At 45.5% G+C, this 23,180-nt stretch overlaps 1 protein-coding gene and 1 non-coding gene across 2 annotated transcripts in view; one reads left to right on the forward strand and one right to left on the reverse strand.

Moving 5' to 3' along the window:
* The window catches only part of CWF19L2 (CWF19 like cell cycle control factor 2), a 58,459-nt gene extending 40,782 nt beyond the window's left edge, over positions 1-17,677 (forward strand). The window contains exons 13-19 of the mRNA XM_007666833.3: positions 3,393-3,605; positions 4,250-4,366; positions 9,148-9,303; positions 11,900-11,980; positions 14,281-14,382; positions 15,650-15,790; positions 17,480-17,677. Coding sequence (XP_007665023.2) covers positions 3,393-3,605; positions 4,250-4,366; positions 9,148-9,303; positions 11,900-11,980; positions 14,281-14,382; positions 15,650-15,790 — 810 coding nt within the window. The 3' untranslated portion in view covers positions 17,480-17,677. The remainder of the gene's footprint in view (positions 1-3,392; positions 3,606-4,249; positions 4,367-9,147; positions 9,304-11,899; positions 11,981-14,280; positions 14,383-15,649; positions 15,791-17,479) is intronic.
* On the reverse strand, positions 4,042-4,179 carry LOC114805986. Its single transcript, XR_003754117.1, has one exon. It is a non-coding gene; the product is annotated as a small nucleolar RNA SNORA7 (small nucleolar RNA).
* Positions 17,678-23,180: the final 5,503 nt, after the last annotated feature.

Genomic DNA, 23,180 nt, shown 5'->3' on the forward strand with positions numbered 1-23,180 from the left:
GACGTATTAAGACTTCAGGTTGTCGTGATCTTGGTTTTCTTGACATTCAGATATAAGCTTTTTGCTCTGTTCCTTAACTTTTAATACTAAACCCTTCAAATCTTCACTTTCCGCTAGTAGGGTTGTATCGTCAGCATAACGAAGGTTATTTATATTCCTTCCTCCCATCTTTACTCCCCGTGTGTCTTCATCCAGTGTGGCTTCTCTCACTTATTGAGCGCTCATCCCGGGCTCTCTACTAAGCACTTGTGTACAATATAATAAAGTTGGTATACACGATCCCTGCCCACAGGGAGTTTACAGTCCAGAGGGGCAGACAGACATTGAAAGAAGTTAACAGCCGAGGGAAATGGCAGGGAATAAGGCTCTGTGCACAAGTGCTGTAGGGCGGAAGGTGGAGTGAATCTCAAGCACTTAAAGGGTAAAGGCCCAAGTGTGTAGAGGACAGAGAGGAGAGAGCGAGTTAGGGAAAGAAGGACTAAGGGGCAGAAGACCTCTTGGCGATGTGACTTTGGGATGGCTCCGAAAGATGGAAGAGTGATGGCCTGTCGGCTGCAGAGGAGGTTCCAGGCAAGAGGGGAGCCGTGGCCAAGGGGTCAACGGCGACACAGGTGAGATGGAGATAGGGCGAATAGCTTGGCATCAGAGCAGTAAAGGGGGCAGGCTGGGTAGAAGAAGATCAGCAAGGCAAGGTATGATGGAAAGAGCTGATTTTCAGGCATATTTATTGAGCGTTTACTGTGTGCAGAGCACTGTACTAAGCACTGGGCAGAGTACGGTACCACAGTCTAACATATTCCCCGCCCGCTATGAGCTGACAGTCTAGATTGAGTGCCGGAAAGTCGATGGTGAGGAGCTCCTTTCTGACGTGGTGGTGGATGGGCAAACCCTGGAGGTCCTTGTGGAGTGGAGAGAGGAAAACTGGCTCTGCCATTTGTCATGTGATCTTAGACAAGTCACCTAACCTGTCATGCCTCAGTTTCCTAATATGTAAAATGAGGAGCAGTATCTGTTCTCCATCGTACTTAGATGTGCGCCCTGGGCGGGATGGGGGCCGTGTCCAACTCATTATCTTGTATCTGCCACAGCGGGTAGTGCGGTGCTTGGCACATCTCTGGACTGTAAACTTGTTGTGGGCAGGACTAGCAGCGTGGCACCGTGGAAAGAACACCGGCTTAGGACTCAGAGGACCTGGGTTCTAATTCCGACTCCACCTCTTGTCTTCTCTGTGACTTGGGGCAAGTCTCTTAACTTCTCTGTGCTTCAGATGCCTCGTGTGTAAAATGGGGATTAAGACTGTGATCCCATGTGGGACACGGGCCCGTGTCCAACCTGATTAGCTTACAGCACTTAGTATAGAGCCTGGCACATAGGAAGTGTTTGACAAATACCATTTCAACGCCCCTCAACCCCCGCGGGAAAAAAAATAATGTCATCTCTGTTGTATTCTACTCTCTCGAGTGCTTAGTACACTGACCCGCCCACAGTAAGCACTCAGTAAATACCAGACATTGATTGATAGTAAGTGCTTAACAAATACCATGATTGCCATCATCCCCATTATTATTAGATGCTGTGTAGGCAGGGGAAAATGCGTGATTACGGAGCAGGAGAGAGGTCAGGGCTAGTGAGGTAAATCTGGGAGTCATCTTCTTAAAGATGTGAATTCTAGCAGAGGGAGTGTTTAAAGCGCCCCTTGGTAACGAATGCAAATCGGGAAGCATTCATTAGACTTTTGACCAATTTCACATCTCACCGGCCATTACGGTTCTCTGCAGTGAATGAGAGTGGGACATTATATGGTCGAGATTTTCTTTTTTTTATATATTAGCATGCCTTTAAACACAGCAACAATAATCCTTGCAAAATGCACCCAAATCATCCAAGACACAGCCTAAATTTTTCTTCGCTGTTCCTCTGGGGACCTTCAACTACTGATTTCATGAACCCGGTTCTTTTTTCTCATCTTGCTATTTTTAAAATTCTCATCCGCTATTAAGATCACAAAAATCTAAAATGGAAATCACAGGTTTTTCTTTTTATCCTTTCACTGCGTCTTGTTCTTAGTTCAGATGGTATTACCATTTCTACCCAGCTTCGTTGCAAAAAAGAGATCCTAGCTGAGCCGATCCAGATAGCCTGACCTTTCTCTAAGGCGGAGCGTTCGGCCGAACTTCCACCGCAACCAGTTACATTTAGGAACTATACTTTTTTATGTTCTTAAGAAAAGGGAAAACGGATCTATCTAAAATACAGAGCTACTATGGTGAAATAAATGATTTTTTTTCTAATTGAAGGAAGCTAGAAGATGAAGCCCAAGGCTTCTTCCAGCCCTGGTAGGGAGAGGCGGCTGAGCGGCAGAGTTTCCCCTGCCAGTCAAGGCCAGCTCAACTTCAAGCGTTACAGAGTTTCTTTACATACCATAGGTACAGCCTGGAGAGTGATCGGAAACATACAATACGAGAAGCATTTTAGGAGAGAAAGCAATAAGTCCCTGCTCTGTTCTAGGTGATCTAATACTCCCGATAAGCGGGGCCGGGGATCTTGATTAACTCAAGGGAGTAGTTTCTTGGCTTGAGTAGCCAACGTGCCCTCCCAGAGTGGTCAAGCAAGCCTAGGGCGGAGCGGAAGGTCAGAGAGAAAGGGGGACAAATACAGGGTTTGACCATTGTGCTTCCACAGCTGCATATCTGAAAACAAGGCAAAATTCATTCATTCAATAGTATTTATTGAGCTCTTACTATGTGCAGAGCACTGTACTAAGCGCTTGAAATGTACAAATCGGTAACAGAGACAGTCCCTGCCCTTTGACGGGCTTACAGTCAAATCGACGGGCTTACAGTCTTATCGACAGTCTAAAATATAAAAGGGAAGCAATTTCTTTAAAACACATTGAAAGTTCCATCCCAGGAGAGTTGGATACATGTAAAGAGTGATAGATCAGGGCCAAACAGAAGATGAGAGAGTTGGAAGAGCACCTTGGTATAAAAAGGGATCAAAGGCTATTGCCGGGAAGCTCAATGAATGCATTTAGTTCAGTCTCTACTGAGAGAGACATCACCCAGAATTGTTAAACACGTTCCCTGCCTACGAGGAACTTACAGTATAGAGAGAATGGAGCTGAACAGTCTTCACAAATGGAGAATCCACAAACTTGCCTCTTCTGCTTGTTTTGTTGTCTGTCTACCCCCTTCTAGACGGCGAGTTTCATTTTGGGGGTAGTGATTGTCTCTTTCTGTTGCCGAATTGTACTTTCCAAGTGCTAATACAGAGCTCTGCACACAGTAAGCGCTCAGTAAATATGATGGAATGAATGAATTCTGCGTCAGCCGCCACTTCTCCCATCAGAAAGTGAACCGGACTCAGTTTTTTTCTTCCCTCTCTCTCTTCAGCTTATGGAAAAAACCGACAGGGAATACTATACTCTGGATGACATGTTTGTTTCAAATGCGGCGAAGAAGGAACGTCCTGGGGAAGAAGAGGAGAGACAGAGAAGAAAAGCCATCTTTGAGCACCGGCAACTTGCCGCACAGATGGAGAAATGCCCGTATTGCTTCGATAGTCCGGAACTTCCGAAACACCTTATTGTTGCCATAGGGACTAAGGTAAGAAAACTCCAATCCGTCGGAGCTGGAATGAGAAAGAAAGAGCAGACCAGGGCTTAACAGTAGCCGGTTTGGTGTTAGTACCTCAGTCTCTCCGGCTCCTGAGGGGATTCCACCTCTTATGACTTCACATTTTCAAATTTTCAGTTTGGGATTCAACGTTAATGACGAAAAGTACTTTTCTTAATGTGAAGACCTGAAACGCAGTCATGTCGTATGCCGTCGAGTCATTTCCGACCCCCAGTGACACCACGGACACATCTCTCCCAGAACGCCCCGCTCTCCTTCTGCCATCGTTCTGGTAGTCGATCCGTAGAGTTTTCTTGGTAAAAATCCGGAAGTGGTTTACCACTGCCGCCTTCCACGCGGTCGCGGACTTGAGTCGCCGCCCTCGACTCTCTCCCGGGCCGCTGCTGCCCAGCGTGGGTGAGTTTGGACTTGTAACAGATGGCCTTCCACTCGCTAGCCGCTGGCCAAGCTAGGAATGGAATGGACGGGCCTCTGCTTGACTCTCCGTCCCCTAGCCGAGACCGGCAGAGGACTGGAAACTCTCCAGGTGCGACCCTGAGAGGGAGAAATGCAGTAGTAGTTGATATTTTGAACTTCGATTTTTTTTTTTTGGTTGTTGTTTTTTTCCTTTTTAGGTGTACTTGTGTTTGCCTAACCATCAGTCTCTAACCGAAGGCCACTGTCTAATCGCCCCTTTACAACACCATACAGCAGCTACGTTACTGGACGAGGATATCTGGGAAGAGATCCAGGTCAGCACTAAACTGCCAAGTATCACTTTTACAGAGTATTTTGCGGTTTCGAAAAATGATTTGCACCATTGTTTCCCCTTGACATTTTGTGATGAAGATAGCTTGCACTTTTTTTACGTGCATAGGAATAAACAGATAAGTGTATAGATAAGCTTGAGAGTTTTAATAATATGGAGTTCAGTACTGATTCTGACAGTTTATGTCACTGAGAGATTAGACTTATTATTGCCCTGATTATACATTAGGCATATCTAATTAGGGAGGTAAACAATTGAAAATGAAATACCTAAAGTCCAATCACTTCTAAATTCCAGTTATCACGGTTTCCAAAAATCCGAATCAACCACCTCAGTCGTCGGAAAATCTCATTTAGTACTTGATTAGAATTGGAGCTGGGGATAGATTTGGGGAGAGGGTAGGTATGCCGTTTGTTGGTTTTTATTCTTAATTACAATGTTGACAACCGAACATTAAGGGAATGATTTGTCAATGATTGACACTAGGCCTTTTAAAGTTATTTAAACATCTGTGCAAAATTGGGCACTTGGCAAGGGTCGATTTAGGTGGCTGTATGTTCTAATTTTGATCCCAACGAAATTTATACTCAAGTCTATCCCTTAAGTAGTTTTGGTGTCCTCCAAATAGTAGGTAGCCAATCAGTGGAGAAGCGGAAGATTCAGATTCGAATTTCCGCTCTACCTCTGGGTTTGTACGATTCGAATCACATCATCAAGTATCTGTAGCGTGCCAAAAAAGGGCACAGCTGCCTAGGGATCGCTTTCTGTGGTCCACTGACAGTAGAAGGCTCAACGCTAGAAGAGAAAAGTAGTAGGTAAGAACCAGTTGTGGACCCTGAAAGGAAAGGGTTGTATTTGTACCCTGATTTCCTTAGTCCACCTGAAGAGAATTGGCCCCGCCTAGCACTGTGCCTGGTAATCTTGTGACTAATTTGAGCTTCCGGTTTTCTTTTTCTTTCGTAACACCGTTTAGCTTCTGCAATTCAATGCCGTGTTGTCGTCTCTTGGCCTTTTAAAAGATTTGAAAGGGCACAGCATATGTGAGACTCCTTTGGAATTATTTCAAGACCCTGTTACAGTGTCCCCAAGAGAGAGAGGAAACGTCTGTTAGCTAAATGTGTGACAAGTGAACAGGGAGAGCGGGACCCTCGGCTAGAAAATGCAAAAAACCGCAGCTTCGAAAGAGCCCGGGGACTCGTGTTAAAACATTCAGATAGAGATATTTAAAAGTGCCCAAAGAGGAGGAAAGCACGGTCTCAATTTAATGAAGCCAGATTCCTGTGGCCTAAGTGCTTGGATTTTACTACCTGAGTTAGAGGGGTGGTTTTTTGTTTGGTTAAAAAAGGTCATCCACAGCGAAGGAAATAAAACCTCCCCTAACTCCAATCTCTCCCAGTCCATTGCAGTCCATTGTTCATTCGGCTGCTCAGATCATTTCTCTGGGAAAAAAAAAAATCGTTCTGCACCCATCTCCCCACTTCTCCAAACCCTCCAGTGGTTAAGTGGAATCTTCTCACCATCTGCTTAAGACCCCCAGAACTCCCCTCTCCCTATTCTCGCTCTTCACCTAATAGAGTAAAGTCCTCACACCCTGCTCCTCTAATATCAACCAATCTCCTGGGCCTCGCTCTCGCTCTCGTCTTCTCGTGTCATCGACCCCTTGCTTCACACCCTCCTTCCCCCGCCGGAATTCCGTCCCCCTCCAAAGCCGACAGACCCCCTCACTCTCCTCATTTTCAAAGCCTTACCGGAAATCCCTTCTCTAGAGGAAGCCTGCCCCGACTAATCTTTCATTTTGCCACCATATTCTCCTTCTCCACTGCATCACTTTTATATACTTGGGCCCAAACCATTTAAGCAGTCTGATATTCACCCCTTAGAGCTGGTTGCCTCTATTACCTGTAGTCTTTTTTGCTCTGTTGTGAGCAGGGAGTGCGTCTGTTATATTGTACTCTCCCAAACGTGTAGTACAGTGCTCTGTACACAATACCGGTGTGGGCAGGGATCGTCCCTCATTATTGCTGAATTATACTTTCCAAGTCCTTATCACACAGGTAGAGCTCAGTAAATAGGATTGAATGAACAATAAGTGTTAAGTAGTAAGCCCATCGAGGGCATTGTCTCTCCTTATTTCTTAATTGTCCCTTCTAAGCGCTTAGCACATTGACTGACTTCTTGAGGACAGGAATCTTGCTGACTTTATCAAGCTCTCAGTAGAGTGGTCTGCACGCAAGCGCTCAATAAATACCTTTAAATGATCCCTATTCTTCGAGAGGGCCTATTCAAGTGGAGGATTAGACTTTTGGCTTAAGTTCAGTTTTTTTTTTTTCCCTGAGCTGTCCATGCGGAGTATTCAAGAGGGTATGGTGTTAAAAGTCCATCTTTTAGATGGCAGTCTCGAGAGATGGAGAACATTTTATCAGTAGACGATTTTAAGGCAGTTACCCATTCGCTAGAAATAGCTATTAGGCTCTGAGAAAACGCAGCGTCCAAAGTAAAGTTAAGTTGTTTTCCGTACATAGGATGAACACATTGTAAAAATCAAATTTCTGTTTTAGTAATTTGGTTTGTAGGAAATGGAGAAGAAAGTATTACAGAGTGTAACAGTACACCTAAATAAATTATAAGGAATTGCAGGTCCAAATGCATCAACTAAATTTGGATAGCCAATTAGTCAACTAATCACAGTTTAGCACTGCTGAAAATAGTAATGACACAAGGGAGGAAGAGTTTTCTCCTCATTAGAGCAATTATTAGGAATTTGAAATCCTGTGGACTTTCTCCAGGGATGATATTCACCTGCCTTTGCTCCATTTCTCTTTCTCTCCTTCTTTCTCTCTGTCCTTCTTCATTGTGGACCTTGTATTTTATGTATTTGTTGTATTTTTACTTAGGTGTTTGCCACTCCTTCCCCTCCATTCTTAGACTGTGAGCGTGTAGGGGGTCAGAAAGCTCGCCTGTATCCAGTCCGTGTACTTCTTTCCCAACACCTCAGGCTGTGCTTTGCACAGAGCAGGTGTTTAGTAGAACGAAAGTTAAGTTGTTTTCCATACATAGGATGAACACATTCTAAAAATCAAATTTCCGTTTTAGTAATTTGGTTTGTAGGAAATGGAAATTACTATTACCGTTAGTGTCATATCATTATTTGAGGATAAAGGGCCAGTTATAAGTCATGTATCACACTAATAACCATGACGATATTTCTTAAGCGCTTACTGTGTGCCAAGCACTGTTCTAAGCGCTGGGATAGATTTGAGGTAACCAGGTTGGACAGAGTCCCAGTCCCACCTGGGGCTCACAGTCTTAATCCCCATTTTACAGATGCGGGAACTGAGGCCCGGAGAAGTAAAGTGGCTTGTCCAAGGTCGAAGAGCAGGCAAGTGGCCGAGCCGGGAGTCCTTCTGACTCCCAGGCCCGGGCTCTGTCCACCAGCCCTTGCTGCTTCAGTGCTGTATCTCCCCAAATTAAGCGCGTCAGGAGTGCTAAACGCTGGGGTAGATACAAGGATATCGGATTAGATCATGTCCCGACTCGAGTGTGGGAAACTCGATTGCCACCGCCAACTGGAAACCGCATGAAATGTAATTTTCCACAACCGGTCAGTCTTTACTGAGGGCCGAAAGGGCAGAACGCGGCGCTAAGCATTTGGGAGAGTAGAACAGATTCAGTATTAAAAAGGGAGCACCTTGCATGTTTTTCCTCAGAGTCGTTGAGTGTCAGCGGCTGAGAGACCAGAGAGATTGTCTGCCACATAGTTCAGCTGACTATAGAAGCTGGAGTGGATTGCTCTGTATCCTACTGGGGAAAAAAGCCACTAATGTGAGGAGAAAATAATATAGTAGCCCTAAAAATGATTTACAAGGCATTGTGTACTACATTAGACCCAAGAGCAAGGCAAAGGAGCAATATCACTTGGGTTATTATACTGTCACCCGGAGGAAGACAAAGCTGAATGAAGAGAGAGACCAATTCCCCAGCTCTAGAGACCGAAATCAAAAGAAGAAGCTGATCGCGAAAAGGTTTAGTCTGTTAGCTTCACGGAAAACAACCCTGCTGAGAATTGTACGTTGAAAGGAGGAAAAGCTGTCTTGAAAATTTGCACCTTAATTTTCTTGCCCTTTCTTCAAGTCAGCGAGATGGGCGATCCCATTTTTGACACGGCGCATAAGCTTGAGGCTTTTCTCCAAATGTAGCTTTTGAAATTAATTCAAATTGACCATATTTTTAGAGATGGCTAATGAATCTGCTCGCAAAGGCATCGGCGTCTCAGTTGTGTTACCGTCGGTCGAATTCCGTCCCCGTCTTTTACGGGGAAGGATCATTCTAAATCCGGGGGGAAGAGGAAAGCAACAGCAGGAAAGTCTAAGGACGGAATAACAGGAATGGAGGTACAGTAAGCTGAAGATGCTTAACCCGACGGCAAAGCAGAGCGTCCAGGAAGGCAGCGATTGAGATGATCCTGCGTTTGGAAAAATTTTCTCGGCTAATTTGTCACCGGCGGTCATGAGAATAATATCTTCTTTGCCTTCCTCCGTCCTTCTTTGTGAACCCTGTCTTCCTTCTGGTAAATTAGTCATTATCCGTTAAGCAAGTAAAATAGTTACAGATGTTAGTCTACAGTGCATTCATCGGCTGGCACATGTTTTTAATATCATTGCGGCAAAGTGACGTCTATTCCTTTGAATATGGATCGCCGCTTGTGATGTATCTGGTATGATAAAAGTGGTATTCTGGGTTCTGATAGCTGTGACTTCTCCTCAGATGTTCAGAAAAGCCTTGGTAAAGATGTTTGAAGATAGAGGATTGGACTGCGTCTTTCTCGAAACCCACACGAGCACGAAGAAACGGTACCATATGGTTTACGAGTGTATTCCTCTCCCGAAGGAAGTGGGCGACATGGCCCCAATCTATTTTAAGGTAAATTAGAGAAAGTCTTTATCATGTGGACTCCTTCCTAAATGCTTGCCGTGTATCTGTACTTTACGGCAGATCCCCGTAGACCGTAAGCTCACTGTGGGCGGGGAATGTGGCCGTTTATCGTTCCATTGCACTCTCTCAAGCGTGAGGTAGAGTGCTCCGCACACAGTTAGCGCTCAATAAATACGACTGACTAGCTATGGCATCGTCAGAAGCATGGGATGGATGGCTGTATTTAACCTCAGCGCTGTCATTTCACAGTCTAAAAAGGATATAGGGTGTGTATAAATGAAATTATAGATTGCTACCAGAGTGAGAAGTTACCGTTCCTCTCTTTCTCTGTATAATAATAGTAATAATTATCATAATGATTATGATATTTGTTAGGCTCTTACTAATGTGCCAAGCCATTTTCTAAGCACTGGGGTAGATACAAGGTAATGAGGTTGTCCAAGTGGGGCTCACGGTCATAATCCCCCGCTTCCAGATGAGGTAACTGAAGCACAGAGAAGTGAAGCGACTTGCCCAGGGTCACACAGCAGACAAGTGGCAGCGGCAAACTAGAACCCATGTCCTTTGCCTCCCAGGCCCGTGCTCTTGCCACTAGGCCATGCTGCTTCTGTGTAATTACCAATGTCAGAGTGATTTTTCTATTCTCAACTAGAATTGGGATTTTACCATCGAGTACGTTCAAGGAAAAAAAAATCCTTGTCTTAATTTTCAGAAGCGGATCATTCAATTTCACTGGAGCCAAAAATTTCGAGCAGTGCAGATTACAAATGACCGGATGATTTATTTAATACAGAATCATTTATTGTACCAATTGGTGCCGACGCCTCTCGAGACAAGGGGAGCCATTTTTCAATCTCTAGATACGACGCTGGGCCTGTAGTGAAGGAATCGAGTGACTCAAGCCACTTGCCAGTGAGATGGCACGTTAACCTAGATTTTGCAATACGTGATTAGAATCGGAGACTGTTAATGAAGGCGACTGTGGAGTCTCTCTGACTAGAGGCCTTGAAAAATAGAAAAAAAGCTGTCTGTGGAGGTGTAACCGTGGCTGGCAACTGGACTAGATACACTTTCAAGAACCTAATGATTTTTTTTTTTTAATATAAGAAGCCGCTAGCTTCTCATTTCACAGACGTGCCGTACTAGCCGAATACACCCAGCGCGTAGTAACGGTGCCTTGCGCATAGTGAGCGCTTAACAAATACCATCATTATTAGATGGGCAACTAACGACGGATCGTTTTGAGAGTAGTTGTGTCCGCTTTAATCCGTTTTCTTTATAGTCTCTATTGTGTGTTGTCTTTATAGTCTCTATTTATAGACTTTAAGCTCATTGTGGGCAGGGGATGTCTCTGTTGTATTGCAATATCGTACTCTTCCAAGCATTTAGTACAGTGCTCTGCACACTGTGAGCTCTCGACAAGTACGATTGATTGACTGACTTATAGTTGGTGACTGGCCTTTATCAGAAAAGAACCAAAAAAACCCGCCTACGTTTAGCGAATGTCCTGTGATATTAGGTCTCTGTGTTAGTGGATGGGTGTTGTCCCTCTTCAGAGAAATGTAACCCGTCACTGGGTGGACCGGAAGAACATCAGCTTGCTTTACAGCGTGATACCAAACTTTGATGTCCTTCTGAATAACTGATTAAAATTCCAATTTACATTTGGTGCTATTGGAATTTCTACTGATTTCAGGGTCAGGATTTTCTTTCTTTAACAGAGGTGCTCAGTCCAGGAGAATGGAGATGGATTAATTGGGATCCTTAAGAATAATATCGATAAATGTTAGGGGCTAATCCTTCCACGCACACCTGAAAACCCCCCCCCCCCCCCCCCCCCCGGTTTCCAGCTAGGGTGGGTTTTGTAGGTCCGGAACTGCAGAACTATTCATCTCGCCCCTCCATTTTCACCGTCGTACCCTGTTCTGGTGAAGAAATCAGGTCCAAGGACTCCAAAGCTTTCGTTAGATTATTTTCTTTTAAACTTATTCATAAAGGAATAGCCAGAGAAACAGCGTGGCCTAGTGGATAGAGCACGGGCCTGGGAGTCAGAAGGTCCTGGGTTCTAATCCCGGTTCCATCACTTTTCGGCTGGGTGACCTTGGGCTAAATGTCTCTGTCCCTCAGCTACGTCATCTGTAAAATGGGGATTAAGACTGTGAGCCCCACGTGGGACACGGACAGTGTCAAACCTGATTCCTTTGTACTGACGCCGGCGCTCAGAACAGTGCCTGGGCACATAGTGTGCGCTTAACAAATACAGATAACCAAGAGAACAAACGCATTTCTCCGAGTGTGGTAGGTGTGATCTGGCCCTCTGTATTCAATATCACATTTATTGCTCATACTGAAGTTTGTATTTTGTCACTGAAAGTTGCAGCAGTTAAAATGGACAAACATATCTGAGACACTCGCTTTAAACTAATTTTAAACCAAAGTTTGCAAATGTCAGAAGCGTCTAAAATTAAGTTCCACTGGAAGGCAAGAAATGCTTACAATTGACCATGCCCAATTTAGTCAGTAATTCATTCTGGTCATTTTTTAAATGTCCATTATGTGTACAGTCGTTTTCATCTTTTCGTAGAAAGCCATCTTGGAATCCGACGAAGAATGGTCCATGAATAAGAAATTGATCGATCTCGCATCAAGAGATATTCGGAAATCTGTAAGTATTGAACTGTAAGCACACCGATAGTCCCGATCCCTAAAGTAAGAGAAGCAGCATGGCCTAGTGGGAGAGGGCACGGCCCCGGGGGTCAGAAAGGTCGTGAGTTCTGATCCCCGCTTTTGCCACTTGTCTCCTGTGTGTGACCTTGGACAAGTCACTTACCTTCACTGTGCCTCAGTTACCTCATCTGTAAAACGGGGAATTGAGACCACGTCCCACCCATTTTGCTTGTATCCCACACCGGTGCTTAGTGCAGTGCCTGGCACCAAGTAAGCGCTCAACAAAGACCACAGTTATTATTAAAGGAGTGGAAAGAGCGCGGGCTTTGGAGTCAGAGGTCATGGGTTCGAATCCCGGCTCGGCCACTTGTCAGCTGTGTGACTGTGGGCAAGTCACCTAACTTCTCTGTGCCTCAGTTACCTCACCTGTAAAATGGGGATTAAGACTGTGAGCCCCACGTGGGACAACCTGATTCCCCTGTGTCCACCCCAGCGCTTAGAACAGTGCTCTGCACATAGTAAGCGCTTAACAAATACCAACATTATTATTATTAAGACTATCAGAGAATAATAAGACTATTATTCTAGTCTAATAAGTCTAATAGTCTAATAAGACTATTAGGAGAAGCAGCATGGCTCAGTGGAAAGAGCCCGGGCTTGGGAGTCAGCGGTCATGGGTTCGAATCCCAGCTCTGCCATTTGTCAGCTGGGTGACTGTGGGCAAGTCACTGCTCTGTGTCTCCGTTACCTCATCTGTAAAATGGGGATTAACTGTGAGCCTTATGTGGGACAACCTGATGACCCTTGATCTCCCCCAGTGCTTAGAACAGCGCTCTGCACATAGTAAGCGCTTAACAAATACCAACATTATTATCAGAGACCTACATGGGGCGTCGTTGCTGGATGGTGCTCTGATGGAAGAACTAGTGTTCTGAAAAAATGAATGCTCCCCCCAGGCACTGGAAGTATAACTGTTGTGGTCATTGTTAAGGGCTTACTATGCGCTAAGCAGTGGGGTAGATAATAATAACGTTGGTATTTGTTAAGCGCTTACTATGTGCCGACCACTGTTCTAAGCGCTGGGGTAGATACAGGGCGATCAGGTCGTCCCACGGGAGGCTCACAGTCTTCATCCCCATTTTACAGATGAGGTCACCCAGGCACAGAGAAGCCAAGTGACTTGCCCAAAGTCACACAGCTGACAAGCGGCGGACAAGCCTATCAGGTTGGCCTCACCTGGGGATGACAGAGTAGGGGGGAGAACACAGGTAACTGAGGCACAGAGAAGTGAAGTGACTTGCCCAAGGTCACCCAACAGGCAAGTGGCAGAGCTGGGATGAGAGCCAAGGTTCTCTGACTCCCGGGCCTGGGCTGTTTCCACTAGGCCATACTGTTTGAGGCCAGTGTGGGTTGTCTAGATAAAATGTGCTCTCAGAAGTTCTTAACTTGAGTACGATACTAATAAATGAGGTATTTGTTAAGCTCTTAACGCAGAAGAGCAGACGAGCTTCTCTTAACGGAGAAGCAGCGTGGCTCAGTGGAAAGAGCCTGGGCTTCGGAGTCAGAGGTCATGAGTTCGACTCCCGGCTTTGCCACCTGTCAGCTGTGTGACTGTGGGCAAGTCACTTAACTTCTCTGTGCCTCGGTTCCCTCATCTGTAAAACGGGGATTAAAAGTGTGTGAGCCCCACGTGGGGCAACCTCATTACCCTGTATCTCCCCCAGCGCTTAGAACAGTGCTCGGCACCTAGTAAGCGCTTAACAAATACCAACATTATTATATCAAACACTGTAGCGAGCGGCCGTGTCCAAACTCATTACTTTTTGTCTACCTTAAATGGGAGCCGGAAGGAAGCAGCGTGGCCCAGTGGATAGAGCACGGGCCTGGGAGTCAGAAGGATCCGGGTTCCAGTTCCGGCTCCCCCTCTTGTCTCCTGTGTGACCTTGGGCAGGTCAGTTCACTTCTCCATGCCTCAGTCACCTCACCTTCACCTGAAGGCTGTGAGCCCCGTGTGGGACAGGGACTGTGTCCAACCTGATGAGCTTGTATCGACCCCAGCGCTTAGTACGGTGCTTGACACATAGTAAGCGCCGAACCGATACCATCACCATCGTCAGATCGAACATTAGAAGAAACTTCCAGACCGAGAGAATTGTAAGGGAAGAGATAGAAGGCTGCGATATCACCTATTCTGGAAATTTTAAAAAATAAAAATGGATGGACACTGGCCGAGACTCCTCGGGTTCCCGCCAGCCCTAGGATTTTGCGGTGGAGTTAATACGTGTTTTTTTCGTATAGGTTCCCAAAGGCTTGCCTTACTTCTCTGTGGATTTCGGCCTTCAGGGAGGCTTCGCCCACGTTATCGAAGACCGGCACAAGTTCCCCCATTATTTTGGAAAGGTACGTAGAAGCATTTTTACACACTCTAAGGAGAGGCACGTTTTTGGGGATTCATCTTACTGGAGAACTAAAACAGGAAGAGAACTTTAAAATTTGGGAAAGCACCATTTTCTAAGTACCACCCCTCCGCGCCAATAATTATGTAATTTCTTTTTAGACCCCTGTTAGAGTTATGAAACGAGGTTCCACTTCCAAAGCAAATCGTGATATTTTACAAAGAGCTGCATATTAAGCCCTTGGTTTTGTGCCGTGAATGTATTTTGTAATGAACCGGATTTTACTTTGTGGCTCGAATTGCTCACTTTTTTAAGGTGGATGAATTCTTCTATCTAGTTTGGTTATCTAGTCAAATGTCTTCCGTCGCGTTGTTATTAAACCTAATCAAATTAATGCATCCAAAGATGAGATGTTTCTAATATAAAATACTCAGAAAAATATTGGAAATTTGTGTAGAATTTGAAAATTTGAGGACCTGTTTATAATACATAGAAAGGTAGTTCATCAATTGTCCTCAATTTTTCCATTTGTTACTAATGATACAGTAGCTCGTATTCTCATAGAGACCTTTATATTTTAGAGGCATCCGAGCTTCATTAAAGGCAGAGTGCAATTTATTCGTGCCGTACAGGTGGACCCGGCAAGCCTCGGACAAATCCACTCTCCGGAGCTGGTTTGGAGAGAGAGCTGATGGGACCGAAAATCAATTTACCTCGGTTTTCAGACCTCCTTTGGGAGGGCCCAATATCCCATTATTTTAGAACTTCAGGAGGTGGCAGGAGTGAACCCTCTGTCAGTGAAAACATATAACCCACTCTCATTATCGGTGGGAGCGAAATATAGGAAAACATGGGTAATTGAAAATCACACGAACCCCATTTTAGCCAATCTTTTCAACTTCTTTTCTCATCAAGTCGTTACCCAGAGCTGCTCGCAGAAAGCAGTAGGGACTGATTTCGAGCGTCGCGATCTCTTCCACCCTCTATCGAGATGCCGATGAGCAGAGAAATGTCAGGAGAGCCGACAGGATGAAGGAACTGGAGAAGAAGCTGGGGACCTCCATATTCTCCTCGTTTGCTAATCCTCCCCCAGCTAATGAACCATTAGCTGTACCTGAAGGTTTTTTCCACTGTTTTAGCCTCGTTCGATGACGTGGCCCTAACTTTTCAGAACTCAGTGGAAATTTTAGAACAGCATTTCACGGGACACGAGCGGGAGTAAAGGTTCACTTCTGCTTTCAATGCAAAAAGCCCCTCTTGTTCTCGAAAAGGAAATCATTGGCGGAATGCTGGACCTGGAACCGAGACTTTGGAGGAAAGGAATCCGAGAGAATTTTGATGACCAGAGGAAGAAATCCCTCCAGTTTGCTCAGTGGTGGAAACCATTTGACTTCACCAAAAATAAAGAATGAGTAAGTAGGCGGCAAAGAGAAGGCAAAGATTACATTTGGCACATCTCAGGCTGAAGTGCGGGTGTAGGACATTAGGGTGAATAGGGCCAACCTTTCCAAGACCTCCAACAAGCCTTGCTTTCGCCTTCCTCCGCCCAACTTTCGTCCCTCTCCGCCTCCCCAGATAAAGGCCACGTTTTTAAATTTTATTTATTGTATTTGTCAGACACTTACTGTGTCCCAGGCACTGTACTAGGTGCTGCTGTTGCTAAAAAGCTAATCAGTTTGGACACGGTCCATGTCCCACGTGGGGCTCTTGGTCTTAATCCCCGTTTTACAGAGGAGGTAACGGAGGCGCAGAGAAGTGAAGCGACTTGCCCAGGGTCACACAGCAGACAAACGGCAGAATTGGGGTTAGGATCCAGGTCCTCATTCATTCAATAGCATTTATTGAGCGCTTACTATGTGCAGAGCACCGGACTAAGCGCTTGGAATGAACAAGTCGGCAACAGATAGAGACGGTCCCTGCCGTTTGACGGGCTTACAGGCTAATCGGGGGAGACGGGCAGACGGGAGCAATGGCAATAAATAGTCAAGGGGAAGAACATCTCATCCTCCGACTCCCAGACCCTTGCTCTTTCCACTAGGCCACGCTGCCTCTCTGTCTTAGAATCGGAGAACAGAAAGAGTCTCTAAGTGGAAGACCTGGCAATCACTAGGTCGCCAAGTAGCTTATCAGCTCGTGCTGTTTTGATGTTTGTTAAGGGCTCATTTTATATTAAGTACTATTCTAAGCCTGCGGTAGACAGAAGTTAGCCAATGAAGAAGCATGGTATAGTGGATAGAGACGGGCCCGGGAGTCAGAAGGTCATGGGTTCTAATCCCAGCCCCACCACTTGTCTGCTGTGTGACCTTGGGCAAGTCACTCCGTTACTCCAGGTCTCAGTGACCTCATCTGAAAAATGAAGATGAAGACTGTGAGCCCAAAGGGGGACAGGGACTGTGTCCGACCTGATTAGCTCGTATCTACCCCAGCACTTGGGACAGTGCTTGTCACGTGGTAAGTGCTTAACAGATACTATTATCGTTATTATTATTATTAGAGAGACCAGATCTTCCTAAGCTCCTTAGCTTTATCTCTGGGGTTGATCTGCTACTGAAAACATAACCAGGGCATTCAGAGAGTTAACCATAGTCTCTATTGAAAGATTAGCTTTATATTTTCATTGTATTGTTTTTAAATGGGAAATGTGAAGCTCCTAGTATGTGCCAGGCACTGTACTAAGCCCTGGAGTAGATGGGAGACAATCAGGTTGGACATAGTCCCTGCCCTACGTGAGGCTTACAGTCTAAGTAGGAAGGAGAAGGATTTAATTCCCCATTTTACAGATGGGGGAACTGAGGCACAGAGAGGTTAATTACTTAATCACACAGTAGACAAGTGGCAGCGTTGAGACTAGAACCCGGGTCCTCTGAAAGTGCTCTTTCCGTTAGGCCGTTGCAGCTTTGGGTCCCGTTAAGGAAATATCGGGGTGTTTTGAAAATAGAGATTGAACTCTAATACAGTTTACTCATATTTGAAGTTAATCGTAGTTGCTTAAATTTTAGCAACTTGCAAAACTATTTTCAGACATTTGTAAATGGATGCTAAATGCCGTTTTCTTGTGACTCTTTGTAATCTCTGATCTCCCTATTCTAAACGGATTTCAGACGGACTCTATCCGCGGGGTCGGAACCGGCCGGCCTTTGATCGATCTCCAGAAGAAATAGTGGTGGATGAGCTGAGATGCCTTATAGTCGAACTCAATTTTATATGTAATTTGACCTCTTGATATCAATGAAGAACGTCCCGTGCCGTACATTGAAATATTTAAATGTTCGTTTTGTATAAAAGTTTAAAAACCCTGACCCGCTTCCTCCTCGTTCGTCCGGCTCGTGTCCGAGTGGGGTAGGCGGGCGCTGGGTAGAGTTGGGGAGGGAGAGGAAGTGGGCGGTCGTCTGTGATGTCCACGTTCATTCAGTTGTATTTCTTGAGCGCTTATTGTGTGCGGAGCACTGTACTGAGCGCTAGGGAGAGTCCGATAGAATAGTAAACAGACACATTCCCTGCCCACAAAGAGTTTACGATCTAGAGGGGCTATGAAGGTCCCAAGGAGCAGAGAAGACATGGCGAAAGACAGAGGGAAGGTGAGAAAGACATTAAGGTTGCCCCCAAAATTGGCGATGGGGCCCTGAGGAGAACAGAAGGTAATGGCCGCTATTCATCGGAGGGCGATGACACAGGCCTGGGAGTCAGAAGGTCCTGGGTTCTAATCCCGGCTCTGCCACTTGTCTGCCGTGTGACCTTGGGCAAGTCACTTGACTTTTCTGGGACTCAGTTACCTCATCTGGAAAATGGGGAGTAAGATCGTGCGCCCCATGCGGGACAGGGACTGTGTCCTACTCGATTTGCTTGTATCCACTCGTGGCACATTGTAAGCGCTTAAACAAATTCTACAATTATTATTATTATTATGACATGGGCCTTCTTAGACCACCCATCACCGCTGGAGCAGAGGGCCACTCTCCCTCTCCTTCTACCCCCCCAATTTCTCCCCACCAAGCCCTCAGGAGCCGGAGGCCAAGAAGAGCTGGACCCTAAGGTGACGTAGCGGGAGAGCTGCGGTCCTGGCTACTAGTCCCGGCTCCTCTGACGTTTAGCGCGGTGCTCAGCACATCTGAAGGGCTCACCAAATACCACCATCACCACCCCACTGCTATTACTGCAAAACAGGACAGATAGACGAGTTTTTACATTTCCTAGAGAACGCGGAAGTAGAAGAGATTGATCAACTGAGGCCGCCTCTCTGACACAGTGTAATACGCAGAGACCGCAGTTGGAAGTTTAGATTTGAAGAAGAAAATTTAAATGGAAAAAAAAAAAAGCAAGAACCCTCTTGATTGGAGTTTTATAAAACCACAACATTGTTTTTTAATGGAGCACACACACATTATTTTATGGCCAGATTCTAATCGGACCAATCTTCCTGCGTACTCAACCCTTATCTGGTATAAAAATTAAAAGGAGCCAGAAGGCAACCTCTGAGTATTAATTATTTTGGCATATGAGTAACAGTGAATCAAATGAGTGAATAAGAATCACGCCCGACTGAAACGGAGCTGTTGTGACGTTACAATCTGTTAGCGCTGAAGGGGCAGAGAACAGGAGTGATCCTCGGAACTTCTCCCAATAATTCCTAGTGGACTCTGATTGGGTCTACCAATTACTGTGTCCCAAACACTTGACGGAATGCTCTTACTTAATAAGTGCTCAGTAAATATCTTCGAGATACAGCTGTGTATCTGAAGATCCCTGCATTCACAAATAGGGTTTGTGGCCATTATACAACAATAAACCGACACGTTCCCTGTGGTCTAGAGCATCATCTTCCACGACCGCTTAATACGGTGGTCGGCACGGAGTAAGAGCTCAATAAATATGATTAATGAGTGTTATTTATTGAGCACTTATTGCGTGCCGAACACTGTACTAAGTGTTCGGGAGAGAACGATAAAGAAGAGTTAGTAGACAGTGCCCCGTAAGTATTCTTAGCTGATTGATTGATTGATTGATTGATTGAGAATCCCCTTACAACGGGGAGAGGCTCGGCAGGAAATCAAATGCAGTTTTTTTCCGTCGGTGAGCGTCCACCGCAGGATGAGAGAATGGCCGGTGCTCTCCTTGTTTGCTGCCGGCTGGCAGTCTTAATCTTCTGGGATTTCGATTTCTGACCTAGCCAACCAGCTAAAAAAATCAATTGCATCCTCCAGGGTAGTCAGAGGACGGGCCAATTTTTTCACTTGTTTAAACGCTTTGTCGTTTGGACACCGTGATTCGGTTGAAAGCTTATTTCCTTGATTAAAGAAATGCATTTATTTGCAGGGGGCTCTTTGGAGATTAAAGTGTCTGTTCTCCCTCTGATGTCCTGGAAGCGTAGCCAGGATTCTCATCGGCACTAATGAGAGTTATGTAAATGCCCCGGGTTTCATGAAGGAGTAGATTTTTCACAAAAGCAAATGGGGCAGAGGCGGTCGTCCCCAAAAGTTTTTTGTCTGCAAGCGTTTATCCATTTCTGGGTCCCCCTCACCCTCCCTGGAGAATTGGACAGCTTTAAGCAGCCTTGCCTAGTGGATAGAGAGTCAGAAGGTCACGGGTTCTAATCCCGGCTCCGCCACTTGTCTGCCATGTGACCTGGGGCAAGTCACTTCGCTTCCCTATGCCTCAGTTGCCTCATCTGTAAAATGGGGATCGAGACTGTGAGCCCCATGTGGGACCAGAATATGCTTGTACCCAACCCCGGTGCTTAATACACTTAGTAAGCGCTTAACAAAAAACCATAATTAATCCCGGCTCTGCCACGTGCCGGCTGTGTGACCTTGGACAAGTTGCTTCTCTGTGCCTCAGTTTCCTCAGCTGTAAAATGGGGATTAACAGTGTGAGCCTCACGTGGGACATGGACTGTGTCCCAACTGATTACCTTGTATCTACCCCAGTGCTTAGAACAGCATCTGACAAGTAGCGCTTAACAAATACCACAAAAATATCACGGATAGAGTTTCAAATGTAATCGACTATGAAAACTAAAATGATTCGTTTATGGTCGTCGCCGGAAGTTTTCAAAGCTAGTTGTAAAAGAATTCTATTAAAAAAAACGATTTTCCAAATCACTGCTCACAGGAAAAGCCAATCTGTAGAAGTTCTTGAAAACGATCATGAGCTTTTAAAAATTAATTTACTTTGTGAGATAAATGCAATTGAAGAGATTCGAAGTTATCATTTGTCCAACATTATCTTCACTTTTATCTTTCACCTTTCCCTCTTTCCAGATGGAAAAAAACCCCACATTGCTGTGCCACTTTGAAAGAACATTCTGTTGTAGTGTACTCTCCCAAGCACTTTGCAAAGTAAGCAGTCAATATATAAAAATAATAATTGTGGCATTTGTTAAGCGCTTACCATGTGCCAAGCACTGTCCTGAGGGTAGACGCAAGATTATCAGGTCCCATGTGGGGCTCACAGTCGAAATAGGAGGGAGAACAGGTTTGAATCTTGCAGATGAGGGAACTGAGGCACAGAGAAGGTAAGTGGCCTGCCCCGTGTCACACAGTACTTGAAGAAGCCGGGTTAGACCACAGTGCTGCTCACCGATCGGTCGATTGATTGATCGATCAAGTCCCCAAGCCCTGACTTGAGTGTAGACAGAGGGGATTCTTGCGACTCTCGACATCTGGCACAAAGAAAGTCACGGATACGAGCCAAAACGAAGGCGTTCGAAAGACAGTCGTCGGGGATGGGCTTCAGTCTTGTACATATTGCCAAACCACGAGAGTCTGTTTGCCGGAGACGGAATCCCCGTGATTAATAATAATAAAGATAATTCTGGTATTTGTTAAGCGCTTACTGTGTGCCAGGCCCTGTAAAAACGCTGGGGTGGATACATGCATATCAGAGTGGACACAGTCCTTGTCCCACGTGGGGCTCACAGTCTCGATCCCCATTTTGCAGATGAGGAGACTGAGGTCCAGAGAAGTGAAGCGACTTGCCATAGGTCACCCGGCAAACAGGTTGTGGGGCCGGGATTAGAACCCAAGTGGTACTCTCCCAAGTGTTTATCGAGCACAGTGAAATGCTATTGATGATGATGAGGGGACAAACCAATCCAATCACATTGAAGGTTTTTAATTGGCAACAGCTGCATTACAATCCCACACCCCTGGCAAAGTCCTGGAGCAGCTCACGGGTGAGGGGCTTTCGGTTTTCAATCCCACCCTGGGGCTTTTAGAGGTCGCGGGGGAAGTAAGAGCTCGAGGAAGAGCAGAAGAAAGGGTTGGCTTAAAGGTGAGAGATGATTATATTCCTTTGTTTTTTCTTGTCGATTGGATGAATTTGAGGCCCGTAGCTGAAGGAACACAGCGGGGTTACAGAAGTAATGAAAAATAGGTACTCACAAGTTGGATCTTTTCTAAACTCTCCCTTCTCACTCTCGTCAGAAGTGGTGACGCATTTTGGGGAAGAGGAACCCAGGGATTTTAAGGGCGGGCAGAATATCACCAGCTGTGCTTCAACCACGTACCACAACCCCTAATTGGCCTCCGGATAAAACCTCTTCATGTTTAAACCCTTATGTGTTTTGAGCGAAACCTAGTAATGCAGAGTACTTTTTAGCAATGATCAAGCACAGGACTAAATGCTCAGATAGACCCAAGATACTCACATCAGACCCAGTACCTGTTTTACCCAGTGTCCGTACTCTTAGAGAGAGGGAGGGCAGGTATTTAATCCTCCTTTTACAGATAAGGGAACTGAAGCTCAGAGAAGTAAAGTGACTTGCCCAAGATCACGCAGCAGACAAGTGGCAGAGCTAGGATTTGACCCAAGTCTTCTGACTCCCAGGCCCAGGTTAATGAGCAATGTTCAGCGTGAAAAGTCAGGGGGAAACACGATACCAATTGCTTTAAAAAATTACAAAATAATGTGTAAAAATACTTGGAAAAAGCTCGATCCCGAGCGTCCGAAGATCTGAGTCCGAAGATGCGTCCTCCTCCACTTACCTGCCCTGTGGCCTTGGGCAAGTCACACTTACCTGCCCTGTGACCTTGGGCAAGTCACCAGCGTGGCTCAGTGGAAAGAGCATGGGCTTTGGAGTCAGAGGTCATGGGTTCGAACCCCGGCTCCGCCACTTGTCAGCTGTGTGACTTTGGGCGAGTCACTTCACTTCTCGGTGCCTCAGTTACCTCATCTGTAAAATGAGGATTAAGACCGTGAGCCCCACGTGGGACAACCCGATTCCGCTGTGTCTACCCCAGCGCTTAGAACAGTGCTCGGCACATGGTATGCGCTTAACAAATACCAACATTATTATTATTATTAACTTCTCTGCACCTTAGTGTCCTCATCTGTAAAACGAGGCTTCAATTCCCGGTCTCTTGTGTGACAGGAATTGTGTCTGATCTGATTAAAATGGATCTAGTGCAGCAGTGAGCACAGTGCTTGGCACATAGTGCATGCACAACAGGTACCACAATTCTTATGATCATTATTTTTATTATTAATGATAACATAATTAAGATAGAGCAGCTCTGGGAATTGTTTGCAAAATGCATATCATCCAGAAATTTTCTGCAAAAAGAAGGATGGATACTTGGGATAAAATAGATACGAGTGTATAAAAGATTTGACCTCTGCAACCTGATCTCAGATTTAACGAGAGAAACTCTTGCTCACTGCGGCTATTGAACGGAAAGATCCATAATTGACATCGTGTAAACCACTCCAGGGAAGCTGCCTTTTCCGGTACCCGATTTGCACTTTGCCGTCGCGGGGTAGAAAGCAGGTGGTAACGAATGATCAGTTCTGCCTTGCAAGGTTTTG

The sequence above is a fragment of the Ornithorhynchus anatinus genome, chromosome 20, assembly GCF_004115215.2.
Source record: "Ornithorhynchus anatinus isolate Pmale09 chromosome 20, mOrnAna1.pri.v4, whole genome shotgun sequence".
NCBI lineage: Eukaryota > Metazoa > Chordata > Mammalia > Monotremata > Ornithorhynchidae > Ornithorhynchus > Ornithorhynchus anatinus.